Genomic DNA, 22712 nt, shown 5'->3' on the forward strand with positions numbered 1-22712 from the left:
TTTGAGATGTGCAGTGTCTATGATTGTTGCACATCTTCACAACTACACATTTGCCATGCAAAAGTCAAGTCTTATTCAATCTACTCTATTTTTAAAGGTCTGCATAAGTAGGAAGAATGCACAGGCTATATAAAATATTTAGAATCAGTCATAACAGCAGGGAGAGCAGAAAAGGCATTCAAAATAAATGAAGGCCCACAGAAAACCCTGACAAGTTCCAATTCCAGGCACACATCTTTAGACAAGCACAGCAAGAATAATACATCTGCTACACAAACATCTAAATCATGATATTTAAAAGAAAAACAAGACACAAAACCAACCAGCTTTTTTAACACAAATTCAAGTAATTGAAATGCAATGTACTTGGCGAAGCAGTTAAGTGTTCCAACTGAAATTCTGCTATTAAGTGAAACAGTCACTGCTCCTTCAAGCGCTGCCCTGCATTTTAGCCACGAGCAGTATGCGCAACAAGAAGAAATGAAGAGGTGGAAAAAGCCACCAAGCACATCACGATGATTTCAGCTCATCTCAGCTCAAACTGCTTTGCTTTAGACAGGTCCCAGGTGACTCAACTTGCTAGTGTTGGGGCAAATTTGCAACTGCAACTGAATATTCCTCAAGAGTTCATGAACTTCAGAGTTTTTAACTTCTCCTTTATATAATTTCTAATATAACTATAGTAGTTGTTTTCCCGACCCACTTGGAACCAAGCGGACCAGACAAAAAAACAGACCAGAAAGAATAAGTCTTAATACAAATAATACCGTAATTCCAGGCATGACAAATATAGTGTTTACACAATCCTTCCTCACCTCTATCAAGCTACTTAGTTTGCAATTGGATTGAAAATCCCATTATTAATCAAAGTATTGTACTCCATTTATAATTAATATGACATTCAGTATCCAAACTCAAACATTACAGAAATATGGTACATGGATATCAAAGTAATGTAATACATATAAATTAAGGAAATGCATTAACCAAAGCAGATTTAAATCTAATTTTTTGATTCTTTTCAAAATATGTGTTATGGTAACTATTCCCATAAGTTGTTGCACATCCAATAAGAAGGGGGGCAGGCATTCAAACACTATTATCTTACAAGAAACTGGCTTCGGCTATGATACAGTAATAATGATTTTGCAATATATAAACAGTTCAGGAGTTTACTTGCTATAAAGCTCAAATTGGTAAACCTGACACAACATTAACCTTGTAATTGTGAAGCATTTCTAAGAGAGCAGGGTCCCCCTGAGTGAGAGGATGCATCAGGCGGCGGAGCCCGCGGCAGCCCCCCATGAGCAGCGAGCGGAGCCGCGTGCCCCCGTCTCCAGTTCTGCTGCAGAGCTTGGAGCACAACTCAGCAACGTCGTTAAGAAATCAGCAACTACTTTTAGTTATATGGGATGTACTGCACATTCCTCCTATATGGCTGAAAAATGATTTCAATCTTTAAGAGGCACAGTCTTAGGATGACTTAAAGGCTCTTGCTCAACTTTCCCCCCCCCCCGCCTTTTTTTTGGTTGTTTTTGTGGCCTTTTTTTTAAAAAAAAAAAAAAAAAAAAAAAAAAAAAAAAAAAAAAAAAAAGAGTAAGGAGAAAATGGAGGGTTTTTCTTCTTTTTAAAAAGTCTAATTAAGAGGACACAAAAGGATTTCTCCACACACATACTACCTGCTCAAAGTCTAAAGGGGACTGAGCTATACACAGACTAGCACAAAGCTCTTTGGCTGTGCTTCGTAAATGAAGAATTAAATCAGTTATTTGATAGCATCAGAGGCAAATTCACAAAATAGGTTTGGTCCATCCAGCCACAAGAAAAGAAAGAAAAAGAAAAAAAGCTTCATTTCATGTAAGACCCAAGGCAAGAATCATCAGTAACCTTTAAAAGAAATACATCTTCCCCAAACTCTTATTCAAAATGCTTTAAGCTTTTCACAAAGGTCTGCTTCAAACATATGCCCATATACCTGGGTTCTCACATTGTATGTAAGTAGTTTTGAATAAATCAAAAGGGGCAGGTAAGACAGCAACACTAGCCCATAATAACTCAGAATAAGTATGATGATGCAGACTGCTGTCACATGGAACAAAAAGAATAAACTGATCCTGGAGCACCTAAACCACAGTCTTTAACCAAAGTAAGAAGCTACTCAGTACAGTAGCTCAAGGAGAGTCATGTTAATCCATTTATAGTGTCATTAAGGTTGTATATTATTTAGTGAATAAATCATTATCAGTTCATTTACAACATAATCACTAATTTCTGACGCTACCCACACCTAACAGTGCCTCTGAACCTCTTCTGATAAAGCAAGCCTCAGCATCTGTACAACTTCTACCAAAACTGAGGGATTCAGAACAGTTTGTTAAAAGCTCAAAAGAAAATCCAGCCTGTACGTGCAGTTCTCATTAGATTCCTCCAAGTAAAAAACAACACAAGTTTACAACCATTCTGCATATGTAAACAGAAAAACAACATTTTCCCAGTCTATTCCCATTTACATTTGAACAACAGCAGTTGCACTGTAGTGTGACTTTATTTTCTTACCACTAACTGCGGCGTGCTGCTTCAGGTACTCCCTTCGCACGTTTATGTTCTTCACCAGGCATTGCCTTGCATGAGCTCTTCTCTCTTTCACGGGGTCCTTTGCACATAGTGCACAAATGGCCATATATTCTAGTGGCAGCCGTAGTCTAGAAAGGCCTTTGTGAAGTTTCTGTGCAAATATTTGTCTCACTTGGTAACATTCATCCTATTAAAACAAAAATTATAACAGTAAATTTTACCACTGCAGTTTCACAAGTTTCTCTCAAGCCACTAATATTAGAAACAGAATAAAATTCAGCAGATGAAGATAATGGTCATGTGCTCAAGAGAGTACTAAGCATTTCCATCGCAATGTGCAAACCTGGCAGCCAACACGGATCAGGGGCGAATAACCCCTGTCCACTAGTTGGCAAGGCACACAAAGTAAAATAATATGAACAAAGATAATCTGCATTGTTTCTGGTCATCCTCCAGTGCACCAAAAACCACTTAGTCGCCCAGGCCATGGAAGGTTTGCAGGAGCAGGCTCAGAAAACAGTTATGAAACAAGACACAAAACTAGGCAGCCTATCACCAATGAGAGCACTCGTGCAGGTTGGTACATCTAACCTGCTGAAACTGAGCCCAAGCTACCTCTAAAGACAAAGAAAACACTAGCAGGAATAGTCAGATATTCTATTTAAATAACACCACCAAAACCAGGAGCACACACACAGGGTCCACATATCAAACTAGCAACTGAGCAGAGAGAGAAAACCCAACCACTGATATCATGGAATCTGCTGAGCTCCTGAACAGGATGAAAGATGCTCTGTGCTGGGTAAAAATAGCTCCTCCTCCCCCCATCCAGAAGCCGGGATTCAGACCCCATCCTCACTCTAGGCTCCAAGGTATAGTCACCTCTTGCAGAGCCGTTATGAATTCCTGAAATGTTTTCTGGAGTCAGAGCTGACTGAAACAGCTGTAGCTACCCGAGACTACAACCTGAGGAGCCTGTAACACCCCCTCAAGGCTTACTGCCTTTTTATATAAGCTGTCTTTACAGAAATCCACATTGCAGCAGAAGGCTAAAATAGAGCCCTCTGCTCCTTTTCATTGGCAGCACCTAAGTCCAGAGCCCCACAGGAGCACTGAAGAAGCAGCGGGCTTGTGTGGCGCAAATTGGAAGGATTTTTACTTCTTTCTCTTAATCTCCTAAAATAAAGGAAAATCTTAAAATCGGATACTGGTTAACTGATAGGAAGGAGACCGAACCAAGAACAGCCCTATATTTTTAACGGCATACAACTAAAGCATATGTCCAGTTTCACCTATTTTCTCTCTGAATCAAAGAAAGCTGATAGAAGGAAACCTAAAAATATTTTTACACATGATGCTTTACCAATCTAGAAGATTTATTCAAATAAAAAAGAGCATTTTCAACAGTAAACCTTATTAAATCTCTTATGTCTGACTCTAAGGTCTGCTAAATACTGAAGCACTTAGTTCTCAAGCGCTCAATTATTTTCTATTTCAAGCAATATGAAGCTTTGCTGTCACCCAAATTCGTTCTGCAGATGAAAGAGTTGAACTACTTGTGAGGTTACAGGTTTAGACAAATGCAGGCATAGCTTCTTTTGGAAACGATACAGCTACATGCGTTTAATCATCATAAATTCTCTGTTTACCAGTGCGACCTTAATAGAGCAGTAAGCATTAACATTTAATTGTGTTCTGCTCTCTAATCATTTTACATTACCCACAGGCTATTACAAAATGACAGTCTCAAAAAAAGGGAAACACAAGAGCCAAAGAACCCTAGCAGAACTTGTATAACCATTACAGGCCATAAAAAGAAACCAAACTTCTCCTTTTGTTTAATCTGTTTTCTAAAATGCCCACTTAAGAAAACTTGCTAAACTAAATTAAGGCATATTAGGACTCACCTTGATACCACGTGGATATCTGTTTGATGACTAGGCACAATAAGTGTTAAAAGAAATAAGCTCTTAAAATATTAAATGCCTGCCTTCAATAAAGGGACACTAACACTAAACATTCTAAGTACACATATATATATGCAAACATCTGAAAACTCAGGTATCCGGATGGCTGCCTATGAGAGATCAATGCAGTAACACTTAGAAGTGCAAAATTTCCATTAGTGCCAGTGCTTCCAGTTGCACTGAATGTGAGCGCCTGAACTTAATGGGCTGTCACAGAAAGAGAAGAAAACGTCAAGATCTAGAAAAGTTATTCATATATAAATAAGTACACTAAATCTACTGGGAACCTCAGAGGGAAAAGGAGGGAGATTTCCTGTCCTGGTAGAACTTAGAATCTAAAATTTGGTGAGCACAAAATGAGAAGGTCACAAAAAGACAAAGAAATGCCAGTAATGCAAAGAGATACAAAAGTGATACTATAGTAAGGCATGATCTTAAAGTATTTCTTATTCTTGATGATCCTATCAATTGGTTTTCATTTTAGTCTCAGCTATGAAAATTTCCTTTCAAAAGTTCAGGACAGATAAGCTTTGAGAGCCAAAAGTAGTAAACAAGGCGATCATGCATGTGGAGACCAACATTCACAAACAGCTAAGACAGACACAGTTGGAAAATAAAAAGTGAATATGAAAACAAAGAGAGATAATCAAATAATGGAGGGCAAGGAGCTTATACCTGCTATACTGAGAGGAGTTTCTAAACAAAGAAAAATGGTTTTCGACAGAGGAGAATTACAAGGTTAACATTTAGGATATTTCTAATTTCTAGAATGAAACAGATTAAGTGGCATTTTTCCCCTCTTCTGTTTTTTTTTTTTCCCCTGAAGTGTAAAAAACACATTTAAAACTAGTTTTGACATAAAATATCACTATTACTTTTTGAGATAGAGTGAAGAGCATAAGTCCTTTTTTTGGTACAAGAACTTTCAATTAGCAGCACTGAATTTCTGATGCATTTTTCTTAGGCTTCATTTTTTGTTGTTGTTTGCTCATTTAAAAGTTTTGTCATATTTCCTTTGGTTTTCAAAGGATATGGGAACTGAGGAAAGGCATAGGGGACACAGAAGTCATACACACACTTTATTAAACTGATACACAAGCTTAATATGGACAACCTTATATGAATGATTTTTCTGACCTAAATACATCCACTTCCAAAATAAATTAAAAAGGCACTCCTATATGAATATTGGTTTTTGTAAGGAGTTATATATTTTAAATATATGTGAATCCCTCCATGATCTCCTTACTCCTCTTGGACTTACTAGAATATGTAGGAGAGGAAGTGATGGCAGGAGCTGGAGGAAAAAATTAATTTCTGAGGAATTTAGAGGGTTTATGAGGCAAGAACATAGACAATTTCTGCATTTCTGCTTCTATTCTGAGAATTACTTCCCCCTGGTCTTGAACTTAAACTCAGAAGTCAAAGACAGTGGCTCCCTGCATCTACTGAGAAATCCTTCTTAGCTCTTAATATCTAAAGGGCAACTACTTTTGCAGATCTGAGTCCCAAGTATGTTCTACCAGGATCTCAAGAAGCCAAAGTTTTTAATGTCAGCAAGTCTTAAGTACCTTATATCACCTTGTTTCCACTTTTAATAATGTCATAATGCCACTGAAGTATTATTTCAAAAGAATGTTGAATTCCTTGATTCAGTATTCTAACATATCACTACTTCAAGTCACCATTCCCGTACCAGGTGGTCCTGGAATATTGGGTATATTGCTATGCTAGGCAGAATTAGAGATCTCACTGTTTAGTAAGATAGTTTCAGGATTATGAAGGGAAAAACAAATTCATGTCAAGTCTGAGGCTCTTGCATGAGATCAGACACGAGTAGCAGTAGGCACAACATAATGAGCACCACACACAGACATGTGCTGACATCCACACTTCATCCCCAGCTTCCTTACATTTATGGCCAGTGCGCACAGCTGGTACTGTTCCAGGGTGATGATTTCGTGGTAGCAAGGCTCCTGTGCCAGCTTCACAATAGCACTCCCTGCAGCCAGCCTCAAGCGAGACATGTCCGGTTTACTGAAAAGTAAGGACATAGATACGTTGGTTAATTAGCTAAATATACACACCTATAAAATTATTTGACTTAATTAGATCACATTACATTTGCACTGTTGAGGAAAAAAAGAAGAATTAATAAAAAGAAAACATTGTCTGAACTTTTCTGCCCCTTTTCAAAGCAAGAACAGAAGCAATTTGAAACCAAAGGTAGTTTTCATGCCACCACATTGAGGAGGCTATTGCCACAAACCCATTACGCTGCACTAACACGGCAATGCAAGCACTCCATGGAAGAGGCCTAATGTGGGCACGAATATGCTGATAATCCTTTATGAACAGTTCCTGCCAAAGGAATAGCCCCAGTTCTAGTTCCCAGAGTTGCCAAACTATTCCAGTATTGACAGCTCAAGATCTGTGCTGTACCTCAACATGTGTTAAAGATAAATGAAGTATTATGATAAAATAAACGAACTTAGTATTTCTAAGATGATGTCCGAAAGTAGGTGTGAACTAGAAGTTTTTTCAAGATGTTGCAAGTAGTTTTACTTTACTTTCCTCATCTAGATTGCATTCCCATACAGCAAAATTATTTGCTATTTTTCAGATCAATAAATGGATTTGTCTACAATGTACTATCATATTTTACAAAGGTCATCAGAACATCAAAAGTATCTTTGCATGGTTTTTACAAACTGACATCCACTTAATTTGTGCATTAATAAACTTAATTTAACTTTGGGTATTTTTAGAAAACACATTTCAATGAATAGTCATCTATTAACTTTTGCCTTACTTCAGACCGTTAAAAAAGTATTAAGGTATTTTATACCTCCTTGTTATTAAAATATGAGTGAATTTATTCATAAGTAGTAAATGCAGCTTTTTCCTCTAATAGGAAATTCCTCTAAAATTGCAGTAGGAATGACCATTTATTCATATTTATAAGTAATTATTTGTTCAGGTAGGATAAACAGTATTTAACTCCCTAATCATTTGCCTTTTATCCCTAGGAACAGAAACTACTTTGTCTTAAATCCATTGTCATTAAAACTATGTAAAGCATTTCAACAACAAGAATAAAGCCACTGTCAAATACAGTTAGAGTGTACAATCAAAAACATTAAAACCCCCAAAATATCTCATTAGGCTTTATATACTTCTCAGTATTTTATGGAAATCAACACTTTTCAGAAACACACATAAAACATGAGTAAACAGATAATAGGACAAACAAAAGGTGCACTGACTTTGAAACAGGGCATAAACATGTGCATGTTAAATTTTGCTTCTTAAACATTAAATTTTACTTTAAAATGAATCTACTTTGATAAGTGAAGTCAATAAAAATTCACTCACAGCTTTGCACCCCAAAGACAATTGAGCAATAATGATCTGCTCTTATAGAACAAGTAAGCTGAAGGATAAAATTAAGAACTTTCAATCTTACTCAGCTTTGGCAGTGATAACATTTAATTTTGAAAACTGAATCACAGACATTTCACATAAATTTGCTAAATCTTTAAGGAGTATAAGTCTTATTTGCATCACAGAAATATCCACAAGCATGTGCACAGGAAGGAGGAACAGGGCAGTGTCAGCTGTGAGTGTCACTGTTCCAATTAAAATGACCATCGGATCCTTCTTATTTCCCAAGAGGAATTAAAAAAACAAAACAAACCAAAAAACCCCACACCCACACCACTCACTCTTAATAGAGGAATTATTTTTGTTTAAATTGTTAGAGTAAATAGCTTTCTGATCTAAGTTATTCCAAGACCACAGTTTTGAGGCTGAAATAAAATAAACAAAACAAAAAACAAACAAAAGACGAATTCAAAGGTAGTTTTTCAATCTCTTATATCTAATGATTTTGAAAGTTATCACCAAGGATGACTGTCTTAACTAATTATTAGAAGCTTCTCAAGAACTAAGACGACCACCTGGACATTTATTTTCCTGAATACAAAGACTTTGCTGCTGTTGCATGCCAGATAGCACAGCAGATTGTAGTACAGAATTATGAAGCTATAAAAGCTGAAGTATTTAAGCCATTTTGCTCTTGGTAAACTTCTACTTGAGAAAAATACAGATAGCATCTCAGAAAAATCTCAATTAGGGTTCATATCTAATATCCAAACTTTCTGCACCAGCTGGTGTACCTCAGTGGTCAAATACTCTGATTTTATGCTCATTATAGATTAAAGTAGAAATACCATTACAAAGAAGGCATGTAAAATTAAACTGGTTTACTTGATGGGAAATAGAAAGCTAGTTCCAACTCAAGTCTAAAATTTGTAAAACTGGTTTTGATTTACAAAAATCAAAATTAAAAACTGGGAAGGTACTCCTGAGATCTTGAACGGGTGCAGTAAAAAAAAATAATAATAATTAAACTGTTTCTGACATTAGTAAGTTGAACCTATGCATATTAACATTTCAAAGCAATTATTGTCTAAAATCACAAGTAATTCAAAGCCACCTATGTCAATTACTTCAAAGTGAGAAGGTGAACAGCAGTACAGGTTGGTAGATTGGTTGACTTTATTTTTTAAACAAGTGTGACCTTATCTTTACCTGAGATTCTGAGTTTGAATCACACTTTAAAGTTTAATAAATCCCATTCTCTTATCTGTCACTGAGTAGTACAGTTGTATCGATTTAGAAAGGAAGATGAAGCATCCATTTTTAGAGTTGACTGAGAAATACTCCAGAAATTGCATTGCAAACTTCTAACAATGTGAAACGCTAAGACTAGAGCATTTTATAACACCAAAACAAATGGCACTAAAAACAAGACCTCAGCAATAGAATAATCAGTTTACATGAGATCAAGCATCTGAAACCCACCCCTTTTACTTAACTGAACTATCTTTAGTAAGTTACACATTATTGTAAGTAAAAGCCATGAACACAAAAACTGACTCTATACAGAATAACATCAGACCCAGCACAGTTTGGCAGTTTGGGGGTGCTGAGCCCTAAACCCACCTAACTGGAAGGAGCAGTGTCAGCTTTTCACAGGAGGGACCACCTTAGCAGTGAGCACTGCCAGAAAGGAGCTATCATCGTGTTCTCAGCGGGGGAAGAGCAGCGGTTCGGGCAGCATCAGACCCCGGGAAGCTCCGTGCAAAACTAACGCACAAGGAAGCGGCTTTCCCACGCTCCAGGTTTGGGAGCACTTGCTAGTGTGTGTGCCAGGGGCTCTCACGCAGGGGACGAAGCAGAGCTGCGCTGCACACAGCTCGCAGCTTTCACCAGCTTGGAAAAGGGGAGATCCACTTGACAAGCTCTGAATAGATCCTGCTACAACCGGTGAAAGACCAGGCAGTGATCAGAGGAACCAAGAGATGAGAATCCAAGGAGACAGAAATTACGGTGGGAAAACGCGACAGCCTAATTGACCTGCTAGCTGGTACTCCAAGCCCAAACCTGACCTGTAACGCCTCTGCTGCCCCTGCCAAAGAGTGCTCTAAGGCAACTGAACAGAATAAATGATCTCTAGAAGGTTGAGCAAAAGGAGGGTGAGGGAGAACTACAGAAATTATTATGAGATGAGCATCATGGGGTAAGGGAATTTCAGGATTAAACAAGAGTATAGGGTGGGATTACCATGGGATGATTAGGGGAGGGACAACAGCAGGGTCAGGGAGAGATCAAGGCTGATGAGGGAGACGAAAGTGAGAGAAGCAAAGGTGGCCCTTGTCTATAAGAGGGCTCTGTCACATGCCAGGAAGCCTACTTTGCGTGAGAGAGGGGACAGGGGAAGGCGGGTGAGAGACCGAGAGCGCCACCAGCAACTTCAACCCAGACTAGCTGGTGAGGAACAAAAAGCCAAATTCAGGAAAAATCAGAGAAGGAAGGGGCTTTCCTTGAACATCAGTCCCTAGGATCAAACTGCCTACACTTTTATTCGGTAGCTCTGAAGAGGCTGTCCCCCTGCTTATAAACTAACTTGCTTCACTTTTTACTCTTACTGGCACACTCCAGGCTACTCCATATCAAAAAAGCTTTCATAGACACATTTTTTTAATATGTTTAACAAACAGTAATGGCTAACAACTTGTCACTTCTGTTGCAGCAGAGAATTAAAAAGTTACCACAAAAATAAGTTATGCTGTCTAAAGAACACCTAAAAGGAATTTCTATACTCAGACTTGATCCTCTTTATATATTCCCTTCTTCCTTTCCCTTTTAGTGTCCTCAAAGGAAGAGAGGCTGCCCTTCAAGCAGAAGTGCCTTATTAGGTGCTCCCACCTGTTTTCTTGCAACATGCTATTATTTATGATAGAAGGCCTTCCTGCCAGCCTTTGGTACATGCAACAATTTGTCCATCAGCAAGGACATGTTGCATTAAAAACTTAAAACAATTTACAGTGGGAAAGAGGTAGTGACTCAGTTTATCCTTGCGAAATGAGTAAAAGCTCTTCAAATAAGGGGATAAAGCAATATCCCCTTGCTATATCATAGTTACAGTGTTAAGAAAAACAATTAAAACTGAAATTTATGTAAAAATTCTGTCCAGCTTGCTATTAGTTCCTGCAAAATTAAATGAGATGTATATAAATTGTTAAGCAGCATAATAGTTTAAGTACTACTTTGACTAAAATGCGTGCATTCTCCCTGAGACATTAAAAAGTTACCATCTGTTACGTACCTAATTTTCCCCTGTTCTGTCAAGTCCCCATCACTGTGCAATATTGTCGTTAGCAACCTCAAAGTAGATGTTCCCGATTTACTGTGGTTGTTCTTCATTCCCAGCAACCATCGAACCATCATCTTGATAGCCTGAATCTGCAAGAAATTGAGAAATGGGAGAATCGAATCACGTTATGTACCTTATTCTAAAAATAATTTATATCTTAATCATACTGCATTTTCTCTAGTAGCTTTTATTACCGAGAACACTAGCCTGTGAAAGCTGCAAAACACCAGAGTATTGTATAATCTATTGAAAAATTACCAAGACAAACTCTTACAAAGAAAGTTTTTACCAAAAGTCTCAAGCAAATGAAAATCACAAAAGTATCTAGTCAAAGTTTGAACAATTTTTTGTTCTTAATCCATTAGATCCTGTTGTGTGAAAAACATCTTAAATAACGCTGTAGCTATTAAACACTATAGAAGAGGCCAAACAATTTATATTTGTTAGCCCAAAAAAAAATATTAAAAATGCAAGACAGATTTTCATACAACTACTGCGCTTAAACAAGTCCTATGTATTTTTTTTAAACATAGGCAATATTTAGATATAAAATTATTTAAGGATATAAATTACAAACATTTCATAGACATTCTGTTTATTAACCTATATCAAAGATAACCAGTTCTCAAAAATGTGTTTCTTTCATGACTATTTATAGTAGTAGACTAAGGCTTTTCTTAGGAAAACTGTCCTCTTCCAGAGGGAATATTAAATATTTTGAGACAAGCTTCTACAAGTAAGAAGGATCCAGCCATTATAAAACACTGAAGAATTTCACATACTCCTTTAGTGAAAGCAAAGCATAAACTTGAAGTTTAAATCTTAGGAAAATTACAGAATGAAAGGATGTAGATACTCAAATTTGAGAGCAGGGAGAATAAAGGAACAGAAAGAGCATGGCCTTACAAAAAGGCAAAAGCATTCATCCGAATCAAGCAGACGCCCTTGAAAAGAAATGTAATTCAAAAAACAAAATTCAGAAGTTCTACGAAAACTATGGTAAATATAGGAAAGAAAAAATACAAGCTAGGATTGGAAGGAATCTCCTGGGTGATGAATCCAGTTATTTTCTTTTAACATAGATGTTTTTATACACAGTATCTTAGAATCTTCTCTTTAGCAGAAAAGGCAATTGCAATATGTTTACATCTGACATTACAGAATTACTGAAGCTCTACAGTTTACCACATGATCAAAATGGTCACCTTTAGATCTCAAAGTTCTCAGTTATAATCTACAAGCAACTTGGTTTTTAGCACAGCAGCTCCGCTACTCTAGCACTAATCCCACCTATAACACCAGCAGGAGGCAGGGTGTCAGTCACTCGAGCTCAAAATTCACATGCAGTTTGTAGATGAACAGAACTGAAGCTCATTTTTGCCCTAACCCTCAAAGGATCTTCTGCTGAGACAGCTGGCAAGTTCCAGTAAGATGATCTGGCTTATTTTAATAATTGCTCTTTCCACAGTTTACCTGTTAAATTTCTTATTGGCACAACCACTTAGTGTCACTACTGCTGCCTGTTCGCTGGGGAGAGGGCAACCTGCCAGCTCTACCTGATAGTCAAGTGAATGATGTTGAGTCAGCTCGACTGCCAGAACTGCCCAACTGCACCAACACCGGATGATGGTGAGACCAGGACACAGTCATGTGCTAAGGAGCACTGGGACATCTCTGGTCAGCTCCTGACCACTCTCAGCTTTTTCTTCTCTTCCTCCTTCATCCCAGTTTACTGCCAGAGCCCGCTCTAGTCTTCCTTGTATACGACAAAAGCTCAGCCCACTTCCTCTGCAGTTTTCTTCTGCTCCCACACTGTCCTTTCTGTTTCTGCTAGCTTCAGTGATGCTCCGATGACACTGCAGCAACCCTTCAGAGCTAACACATACCCATGAAGTTCATATGAGACGGGAGAATTTCCCCGTCACTACGTTTCACTACTTAAACATGAGTTGGCATTGTCCTCACTTTTACATTTTCCTCTACACAGTCACACAGGATAACTACGAAAGGATAATTCAGGCTGGAAGGAGCATTGGGAGCTTTTCAGTCCAATCTCCTACTCAAACAGGGTCAGCTATGAAGGCAAATAAGGTTGCTCCAAGTTTTACCCAGGTTGGTCTTGAAAGACTCCAAGGATGGAGATCCCACAGCCTTTCCAGGCAGCCTGTTCTGTCTGACTGTTCTCCCAGCAAAGTTTTTTCCTTATATCCAGTCTGAAACTCCCTTGTTTCAATTTACTCCCCATAGGCCTAGAATCATCCTCTAAAGTTAAAAACCAAGGTTTAGATTCTGTACAAGATAAAACAGCAGGAAAGTCAAAATATCACAATAAACACAACCATTCAATAGGTTGTGAATGATTCCTCATACTAAGCATAGGACGCAACACAAACCACGTGTATTTCAAATGCAAGCAAAAATGGTAAGATGTGATCATTGCCTTCTAAACCATGCAACTGCTGCACAAATAGGAAGAAGTCCCTCACTATAGTCAGATGAGCAGAGAACTAGTAAACCAACAGAACGTTTCCAATATTGAGTTGTGTACCAAGCAGAAAACCCTCATTGCACTGGCAGACAAGATGCCCTTACGCTACGAAGAGTTTAACAAACCTGCGAGGGAAGGAACAGGGCTTAAAGCTGCCAGAGCAACCCTGTTCAAAAAGTACAAGATGAAACTGCTGCTACAATTAACTTAAACAGCATCCTGCAAAGATGGGCATGCTTCTAATTACGGATGCAAATGTGAAAATATAAACTACCACTGCAGAGACTGGATGTGGAATCTACCTTCTAAAGACAAAACAGACAGACATAGGATATATTTTCCACAAAATAAGTCTTTTTTTTTTTTTTTAAATGTCTTCAGAATTCCAATGAAAAGCATAAATGTCGTATAAATTTGTTCGAATTTTAGCTATTAAGTAGAAATAATAGAGTGTGCTAATATCTAGCATATTTAATCACTCCACCCCAAACAGGAATGCAATGAAAATTCAGTAAGGTATATGTGCATAAGTTTATTTACAAAAACTTGTCGCCTGGCAATGCCATCTCACTATTCTGATGCAGTCCTTAAAAACAGCTTCTCTTGTTAACTTTTAAAAGCTGACAAGGAAATAGAGAAAAGCAGCTGACTGTTTTAGGAATCTTAACATTTACTACATTAATTATTACACACACGAATATAGAAAAATTATATTACATGCTACTTACTTTAACAAGCGTTTCAGGAGAAACTTCTTCATCTGGAACCCAAAGTTTTGTTGTCTTTTTCCCTGGAAGCTAAACCAAATTTTACATTTTGTTATACTGCTGTTACTTCACTGAAATCTGCTGTAATCTCCTGTGTCTTGTTTGTGTATTGTTCGATAAACAATAGAGACTTACTGCTTATTTTTATGCCTTCTGTATTTTATAGAAGTAACTGGTACAGAAGTGTGGTAATATTCTTACCTCACTATTCAAATATCAACAAGTTTAGTAGTAGTAACAGGTTCTTTAGAAATTATTATTTCCTGAAAATCATGGCTTTAGTGTGCAAGATGTGTAATAGCCATTACTCTGAAAGTAACATTTGTTTTAAATATCCAGTAGACTGGCACCTCAAGTGCATAATTTTAGGCAATATCTCCCCTAAATATAGTTCACAATACCTAAGTATTTAACCTCATAACTACTATCAATACAGAATTATCACACTAATTTCAGAATCACAGCCTTGCATTTAAACAAGGTATTTTAGTTTTAAACAAATCATACTCCCTAAAAATCACAACTTGCTTAAGACGAGACAAAGTGAGCAAATTCTCCCAGTTTTAACAAAGGGCAGGGCAGTTAACTTGACAATTTTGCAGTCTTGCAAAAAAATCACTACCATTCAGTTGATCTGAATAATACATACAGAAAATCAGCGACAAATATGTGGAAAAGAGGAAAGTAGCAAGTCAAAGTTTTGTTTTGAAGCAGGTACTTTACATGTTGATTACCTTCTAGCAGAAAAAGGGGAACCTTGAAACAAGATTTAAAGAATACTTACCCTGTCATTCATCAGCAAGTCTTTAACAATAAAAGTGGCAACCAAAGATTTCAAGGGGGCAGCAAATTGATCAGGTGCTAGCATGGCTATATGACCAATAGTAACCAATGGTGTAATGAGATGCTCAAAATTGCTTGGGTCCAAACTCTTATGCAGTGGCTAGAATAAAGGCAACAAATTCAAATATTACTGATAAAATCTGTGTCTAAAAAAAAAAAAAAACCTGTAGCAAGCTGGTCATTCTAACAGTTGTATTAACTATTTAATTCACATGCTTCCAGTCCAGAAACGGAATCATGAAAGAACGATAAATCATTTGATTTAAAAATCACATTCACGAACCCTACAACAGGCTTCCTAGGAATCACAAGAGAAGTCGAAAAGATAGAGAGAAAATGCTAACCACACTTGGGAGGAAAATTTCAAAAAGTAGTAGTTCAAGCAGGACCATTTGGGAAGGCATTAAAAGGACATTTTCTTGTTGAAGAAGTGGGCATACTACACTTCAATATGGCAATTTCAGTAATGAACTATGATTCATCCTTCAAAATAAAAGGCAGGTGGGCACTAACTAAAAAAAGACCATTTTTTGCAGTTATAACTAAAATCTGCTCAAAAATTCTACTGTAACTTAATTTCCCAAAATTTTGATAACCATTTAAACATTCTGTGCCAGTCAAAATGGGTAGTGTTTGCTTCCTGTTTTCAAGAACAGTTCCTTATTTCAGCAGACAGTCCAACCTACCTGTTTATTTGGTTTTTGTGTGTGTTTGGTTTTTTTGATTGTTTGTTTTTAGCAGACTAAAGTAAGCCTAAAGATAATGGACAATGGGACATCAGAAACAACCTCCCCGCCCCTTGCTACCATTTGACGCCAAATTGCATGGGAACAAAGAGAGAGGGGGGGGAAAAAAACATCTTCTCTAAATTTGATACAATTAAAATATAAACTCTATGCTCTTTATCTTTATATTGAAAGCATTAACTAAAGTAGGCTACATATTTTCATCTTACCTCAAATATCTGTGCAAACTGTGTTTCTTTGCTGGAAAATATGGCATGGATGCAGTGAATGGCATACTTGGCTTGCCGAGGAGGTCCTTTTTTAGCTTTATGATGCAAGACTGGAAGCAAAGCACTAAAAAACAAAGAATATTTTTGAAAATTGGAAGCCTTTAAAAACATTAGGCCAGCAAATATGTAAATATGCATATATGCACGCAGACACACACACCACCACCATCTCTTCAAACACACTAGTTCTCCTGGTTTCAGGAAATTCTTTAAATAAGGGAAAACAGGTTATTCACATGGCTTGGAAATAAAATAAGTCTGTTTTGTCTATAGAAAACACACATTCTATCTGCATAAGCTACTAAAATGCTCTTTGGAAATATTCTTGTCTATATGTCTTCACTCTGAACATTAAATTATAAAGATTTTGGTACTGTCATATCCTTGATTTAGAGAGAGAAAAAAGCATAAGTAATTCTGAATGATAATGAAACAAATTAGAGTGGTATCAGTGACATGGCAGTTATCACTTTTTATATGTATTTATTGCACAACTATCTTAAAAAAAAAAAAAAAAAAAGCATTAGTGCACTTGGAAAAAAAAAATCACTCAAATTCTTCCTAGTTCTTTCCAAAGTAATAATTTTCTCAGAAGAATGCAAAATAATAATGCAGCATGCAAAAGGTTAAAAACAAAACAAAACAAAAAAAAACAAAACAAAAAAAAAAACACACACTTCTATAATCCCATATAATAAAGAGCATTACTCAGGCAGAACAAGATATACACTTACGATCTTATATGAGGAAAGTCTTCTTCGATTTTGCCTCCTGTGTTTTTGAAAATTTGTAAAGCAGCTTCTGCCACTTTTTCATCATCCATCTTCAAGCAAGCCAGAAGTGATTCGAAAGTTTCAGCTGAATGAAATGAGATAGGGTGTGTAAATGAAAGTACCTGCCAAAATAAAACAAAAGTCATGTTAATATTTTTGAAGGATTCCTTACACAGAACAGCATATCAAGATTTACATTCTACTCCCATTTTGGAGCATTTACATTACTGCATTGACATCACTTTGTTGTGTGTTAGGACCTCCTACATTTCCATGACTCTATATGTGATCTCAGCAGCCTGAACTGACTTCTGCAGTCTTGATTTCTTTTCCTATCACTTTTTAGCCTTCACTTCTCCGTGGCTGTATCTCCACTAGCAGGCAGTAGTTCACAGCAGGAGCAGAAATGCAATTGGTGCTAAGAGCACCATTCGGGCTACACGCATTTCAGGGGGTTTATTTCAGGGTAGCTCTGGTCTCACTTAAGCCACTTCACTCACTGCAGCACAGCGGGTGCTTCTGCAGCGCATCTCCTAGTTTTGTCTCTCCAAGAGGAACTGAGCTTGTGTTTTCCCAGAATACTCAGCAAGGTAAATAAAGCAGTGGGACAATTAGAACATTCACAAACACATTTCTAATTCAATTAAAATACTACTATAGACCTGTAATAACAGGATTACCATGTCTTCCTCCTTCCCAAACGTGCCAACTCATAAGGACATGTAAGTACTGACCTTGGATCTTTTAAATACATTGATCTCCATGACATAACCCATTCTTACTCAAATTTACATTTGTGCAACTGCTTTTTCTCATTTTTATCTTAATGTGCATATTTGGCTAAAGAATTATCTGCCCCCAGAAGAATCTACCAGGTCCTCAGGTGATCTAAAACTACAATTTTGGACGTCTCTCAACACCATCACATAATTGGGATGGTATCATGGCACCAATATTTGCATGTACAAGTAGAGAATAAACTTACACAGTATTGGTCAAATAAACTTAATGGTTTTTACCAGTGGTTACATTAAAGGCATTAAAGCTAGTAAAACCAGTAAGTGAAATGAAAAATTCTATATAGCAGCATTTAAAATATGTTCAGACTTCTAACAGTGTTTGCAAATAAAATGAGATCAGCCCTTCTCCCTCCTGAAGGGAGATAAAAAGGTAGGGGAATGATATGGATATATCAAGTCTCCTACAATGCCCTCAAGAAATGCATCTTGATGGAGTTTGCTGTATTAACTGGCTATCAACAATTAACACACAGTCTAGAAATAAAGACGACCCCAATCTGTATGGAGCTCAGGAATACCCACAGTACTGTGCAGATACTTAAGTACTGGTCCAGAAGTAGTAAAACTACATTCACAAACTGCAGTGGCTGCACTAGTCAGCCCTACCCATCAATAAACTGTTTAGGAGCCAATTTCCAGTTCCGAGATGTGGACAGGTGCCACAACGATTATGACTGAAGATACTGAATGCTAGTTTCAAATGCATTTAACAAAGTTGCTTTAGAAGGTTTTCACATGCTCACTGACCACCAAGAGTATACTTGCCTTAAGCAATTCGAGACCTGCCCTGATTGCCTGATCAGTAGGTACACCCTCATCTTCATCATCAGCTGTTCCATCTATAGACTTATTCACTTGCTTGATAAGAGCACTGAAGAAAAAATTAAAGCAGTTTTATTACATCTTATAACTGACGGAAAAAAAAAAGATCCATTAATAATGCTTAGCCTATAACCAAGAGACAAAATAACTGTTAAAAAAATCTGTGGTAGGCGTTGATGAAACATTCAAGAGACTTATTTCTTCCATATTTCTCGCAGACAATAACACTTGTTTTTCTTTAAACTGTACCGTAAGAAGGGAAATGGTGATTATCAGACTGAGCCTATTAGTAAGTACTGTAGGCAGCTTCCCTGATGGAGAATGAACAATATCCAGAATATTTCTTCAGCACACACTGCAAGTGCTATTCATAATCACTGGCAAACCAAGGGCGAGACCTCCTAGCTGGGCTTTCAGTCTTTTTATCACACCTAACAGGATTAAAATAGCTTCCTATGAAAAAGAAGTTAAAGCATTCCAATAGCATCAAAAACGAAACAGAAATCTAGTGAAAAAATTATAAAGTTGGAGAAACTGTGGCAAAACTGTGGCAACTGTTCTGTGGCAAAACTAATAAAAACACTTATTTGCTACTTCAGCTTACTAATAAGGTTTCTGAAGCAGAGGTTAATTGAAATCTCAAGGCTCCATTGTATAATATATTTAAACAGACAAAACTTGAAAAGCTCAAGTGAACTACTACAGGAGTTCACTACAGGAATTAAGAGACAAGAATTCACCAGTGCTTGAAACCAGTCTGTCAAATAGACTGCTTTACATCTCAAATACAGCTATTAAAATAATCATTCTACCCATTACTTTTTACCTATAGCTTTACCCGCTTACTCACCGTTAAAAACTTAAGGCCCTTAACACCTTATTTAAATTACTGCTTAAATCACTGTGATCTAGCATCACAGTGCTAGTTAAAAATAACAAAGTTTTGCACTCTAAATGAGGAGGCAAAATCTAAGCAAGGGGAAAGCAGAAGAAAACATTGAAAGTCACAAGGCTTTTCTTTCCCATGTAAACCACGACCAGTTGCATTTAAAGGCAAAACTAGAAATTCCGATCTCAAACCCTATGAGTTACAGACATACAAAAATATACCTGATGGATTCAGTATCAATGTGAACAGGAGCAATTCTCTCCAGAAGAAACTTTATCATTTCCAGGAAAGGATTTGTTGGTTGTTTTGGGTTTCCCAACTTCTTTGTAATCTCTCTCTGCAATATATATTTCGGTTAAATTAAGTAATCAATTGAGTTCCAAACATTTTTTTAAATATTAAGAGCTATTCTTACCACACATCCTTCAGCCTGTTTGCACGAACACGTTGGGCTAACGAGCATTTCTAATTGACTTCTTATTTTTTCATCATCTTCTAGAACTTGTGTAAACTTTTTCATGAAATCTTGAGCTTTGCCTGGATCAGGAAGGTTTCCTTTAAATAAGAAAGATAAATGAGTACTTATTAAAATAAATATGAGTATTGTAATTTACACAAGTTTGAAGTTTCTCACAGGGGCTCATATGCACTCTCTTGGTAAACTAATCAAAAAGAAAACATCAATACAAAAACATCCAGCTCAGGTATTCTCAGATACATCTACACATTTCAAATAAATGTTCATACCTGCAGACCTCCCCTGCTTTTACTATGCTATTACATTGGTCTCCCTTTGTACTCCCCTTCCCTCATTTTTGCTTCCCTCATTCACCAAAGCTTCTTCGTCCTTCTAACAACATTAACAGCTGATGTTGACCTCAATCTTTACGAGCAACAAGACAAAACCAATATTTCACAAAAAGAAAAAAAAATACACACACACACATATATATTTGAGTGCTTGATAAGGCAAGTATTGAAGTACCTGATATAGCAAGCATCAAAAACATAAAAAAGGTATTTTTGCTAAATTACTCAGTCCACTAAACCCAAACTGTTCATGTCTGGTTTGTGAAAGCCAGAAAGATTAAAAGCAAGCCTTAAACAGTACGTGAATTTTATTTTAATTGTACCTTTACAAGATAATCTATTGACAAGATTACATACTCTTTATGCATTACATACTCTTAAGATGCTTAATCTTTTTGGTACAGTAAACATTAAGCAAAGTTGGCACAGACTATAGTCTAGGACTGCAGACCAGTTTGTTGAGAACAACTTCTACTAAGAATTTGTTTTGATGGATTTTTGTTTTGAAGATGCAACCCAGAACCAAAGGGATCAGAGTAATTACAAAACTGATCTGATTCTGTACTATAAGAAAAAGAAGTATTTTGGACATGGCCAAAGCTAGTAGCAAGATTCATCTTTTCCTATGATTCTTCGAAAAAATGTATATCCTTAAACTTTTTTTTTTTTTGGACAAAATAACACCATGCATTAAAAAAAAAAAAAAAAAAAAAGGAATTGTAAAGCAAGTCTTTCTTCCTCTCACTAGTCCTGAAGCTGTGGTTTGTGGGGTTTGGCAAGAATTTACATTACATGGAAGTTCTTTTGCTTCAAAAGTTTGTTCCTGCTTCTGAAGCACAAATTCCTTCGTATACTCCAGCAACATTTACAATATCCACCTCAACCTCCGCCTCAAAAATAGGCAAGTTAATGAGCTATTTCATGATCCTTAACATTGGCTAACATATATTCTATAATACATACTAACACAAAGACTGACTTGAGATCATCCACATTTTGAATTAATCACCTACAGTTAAAAATGCAGCTGAAGTATCATATAATATGCTTCATAACTGGAGATGTTTTACAATAAGAAATTAATTCTCCTTACAGTTGTCCTGACAATTCTTCAAAGCGTACTACGATTATCAGGATTTGTTATTAAAAAGAGCATAAAGTCCTTGCAAAGATTTTTAAGAGGAAAGCACATATTTCAAAAGCAATTTTAGAGAATTTTAATATACTTCAGCTGACTTACTTGTTATAACCATCACTTTTGAGAATATAGCTTTACTGCTGGCATCTGTCTGCAAGTCAAAGAAAAAAAAAAAGCATTAAGTAAAAAACATAAATTCTGTATTTCCACTTGAACACAGTGCACATTAATATTCCCAGAAGCTGCATTACTGGCAAGTCGCCCCTACCGCTTAGCTAGCGCAGGAGAAAATTAGCTGTGAAAACCAACACTGCAAAGTTAATGCTAGGTAGTTACAAAAAGTAAAAGATGAATCACAAACACAGTAACACTCTTTTCCTCACATTTATAAACAAAATATTCTTACTACTTATTCATAAAATACATAGTAAATTAAGAAGGCAAATGTTTCTTTTTTCTCCCCTGTAACAGTGTTTTCCACGCAAAGGCTCTTTGCTTTTAAATCAAAAAAAATGAACAACAAGCATTAAATTCACTTTAGCTTCTTGTTCAGGTAACGATTCTAAAGAGTATCTCAGCAGTAGCTCCCACCTTATTGTAAAGAACAGAATAAATCAACATTAAGACTATTACTACTGTTAAGCTGAGCAGAGAAGATAGAGGTTAGCAGTATAATTATAAAAATAACAGTCAGGGACTATGATAACGGTAAAATATGAAAACATAATTGCATTTTCAGAGATCAGTGCAGTTTGGATTTCAGTGCCCCTAATTTTAAAGATACCGTTCAACCGTCATAGTCATAATAAACGACACAAACCCGTTCTTTAATGTGCAAAAGAGAGCAGAGGCAGGCTGAAATCACAGCCAAGTAAAACTACACAGCAAACAATTTTCTTTACAATAATAGACGAATTTCTAAGTTCTTACAAGAAGAACTTACAAGTAAGGAGTATTCTGCAACACATCACCCACTGCTGCAGGTAGACAAAATGGTTTCAAACCATTTCTTCCCCTGCTAGCTATAGTCTACAGCATTCTATAGACAAGGAACATTTGTGGAATTACACTAAAGCTCAGAATAGGAGGGAAATTCAAGCAGAAG

General features: G+C 36.7%; 1 protein-coding gene across 2 annotated transcripts in view; it reads right to left on the reverse strand.

Annotated features, from left to right (window-relative positions):
- Positions 1-22712, reverse strand: part of PDS5B (PDS5 cohesin associated factor B) — a 74630-nt gene that overhangs the window by 16872 nt on the left and 35046 nt on the right. For both annotated transcript variants that reach the window (XM_010226305.2, XM_010226304.2), the window contains exons 14-24: positions 21710-21758; positions 20075-20214; positions 19881-19996; positions 18714-18819; positions 17110-17270; positions 16316-16439; positions 15302-15460; positions 14479-14547; positions 11215-11351; positions 6455-6578; positions 2557-2761 (exon numbers count right to left, since the gene is read on the reverse strand). In XM_010226305.2, coding sequence (XP_010224607.1) covers positions 2557-2761; positions 6455-6578; positions 11215-11351; positions 14479-14547; positions 15302-15460; positions 16316-16439; positions 17110-17270; positions 18714-18819; positions 19881-19996; positions 20075-20214; positions 21710-21758 — 1390 coding nt within the window. The remainder of the gene's footprint in view (positions 1-2556; positions 2762-6454; positions 6579-11214; positions 11352-14478; positions 14548-15301; positions 15461-16315; positions 16440-17109; positions 17271-18713; positions 18820-19880; positions 19997-20074; positions 20215-21709; positions 21759-22712) is intronic.

This window comes from Tinamus guttatus, unplaced genomic scaffold, assembly GCF_059628265.1.
Source record: "Tinamus guttatus ecotype Peru unplaced genomic scaffold, ASM5962826v1 Tinamus_guttatus_pri_ptg000150l, whole genome shotgun sequence".
Taxonomy (NCBI): domain Eukaryota; kingdom Metazoa; phylum Chordata; class Aves; order Tinamiformes; family Tinamidae; genus Tinamus; species Tinamus guttatus.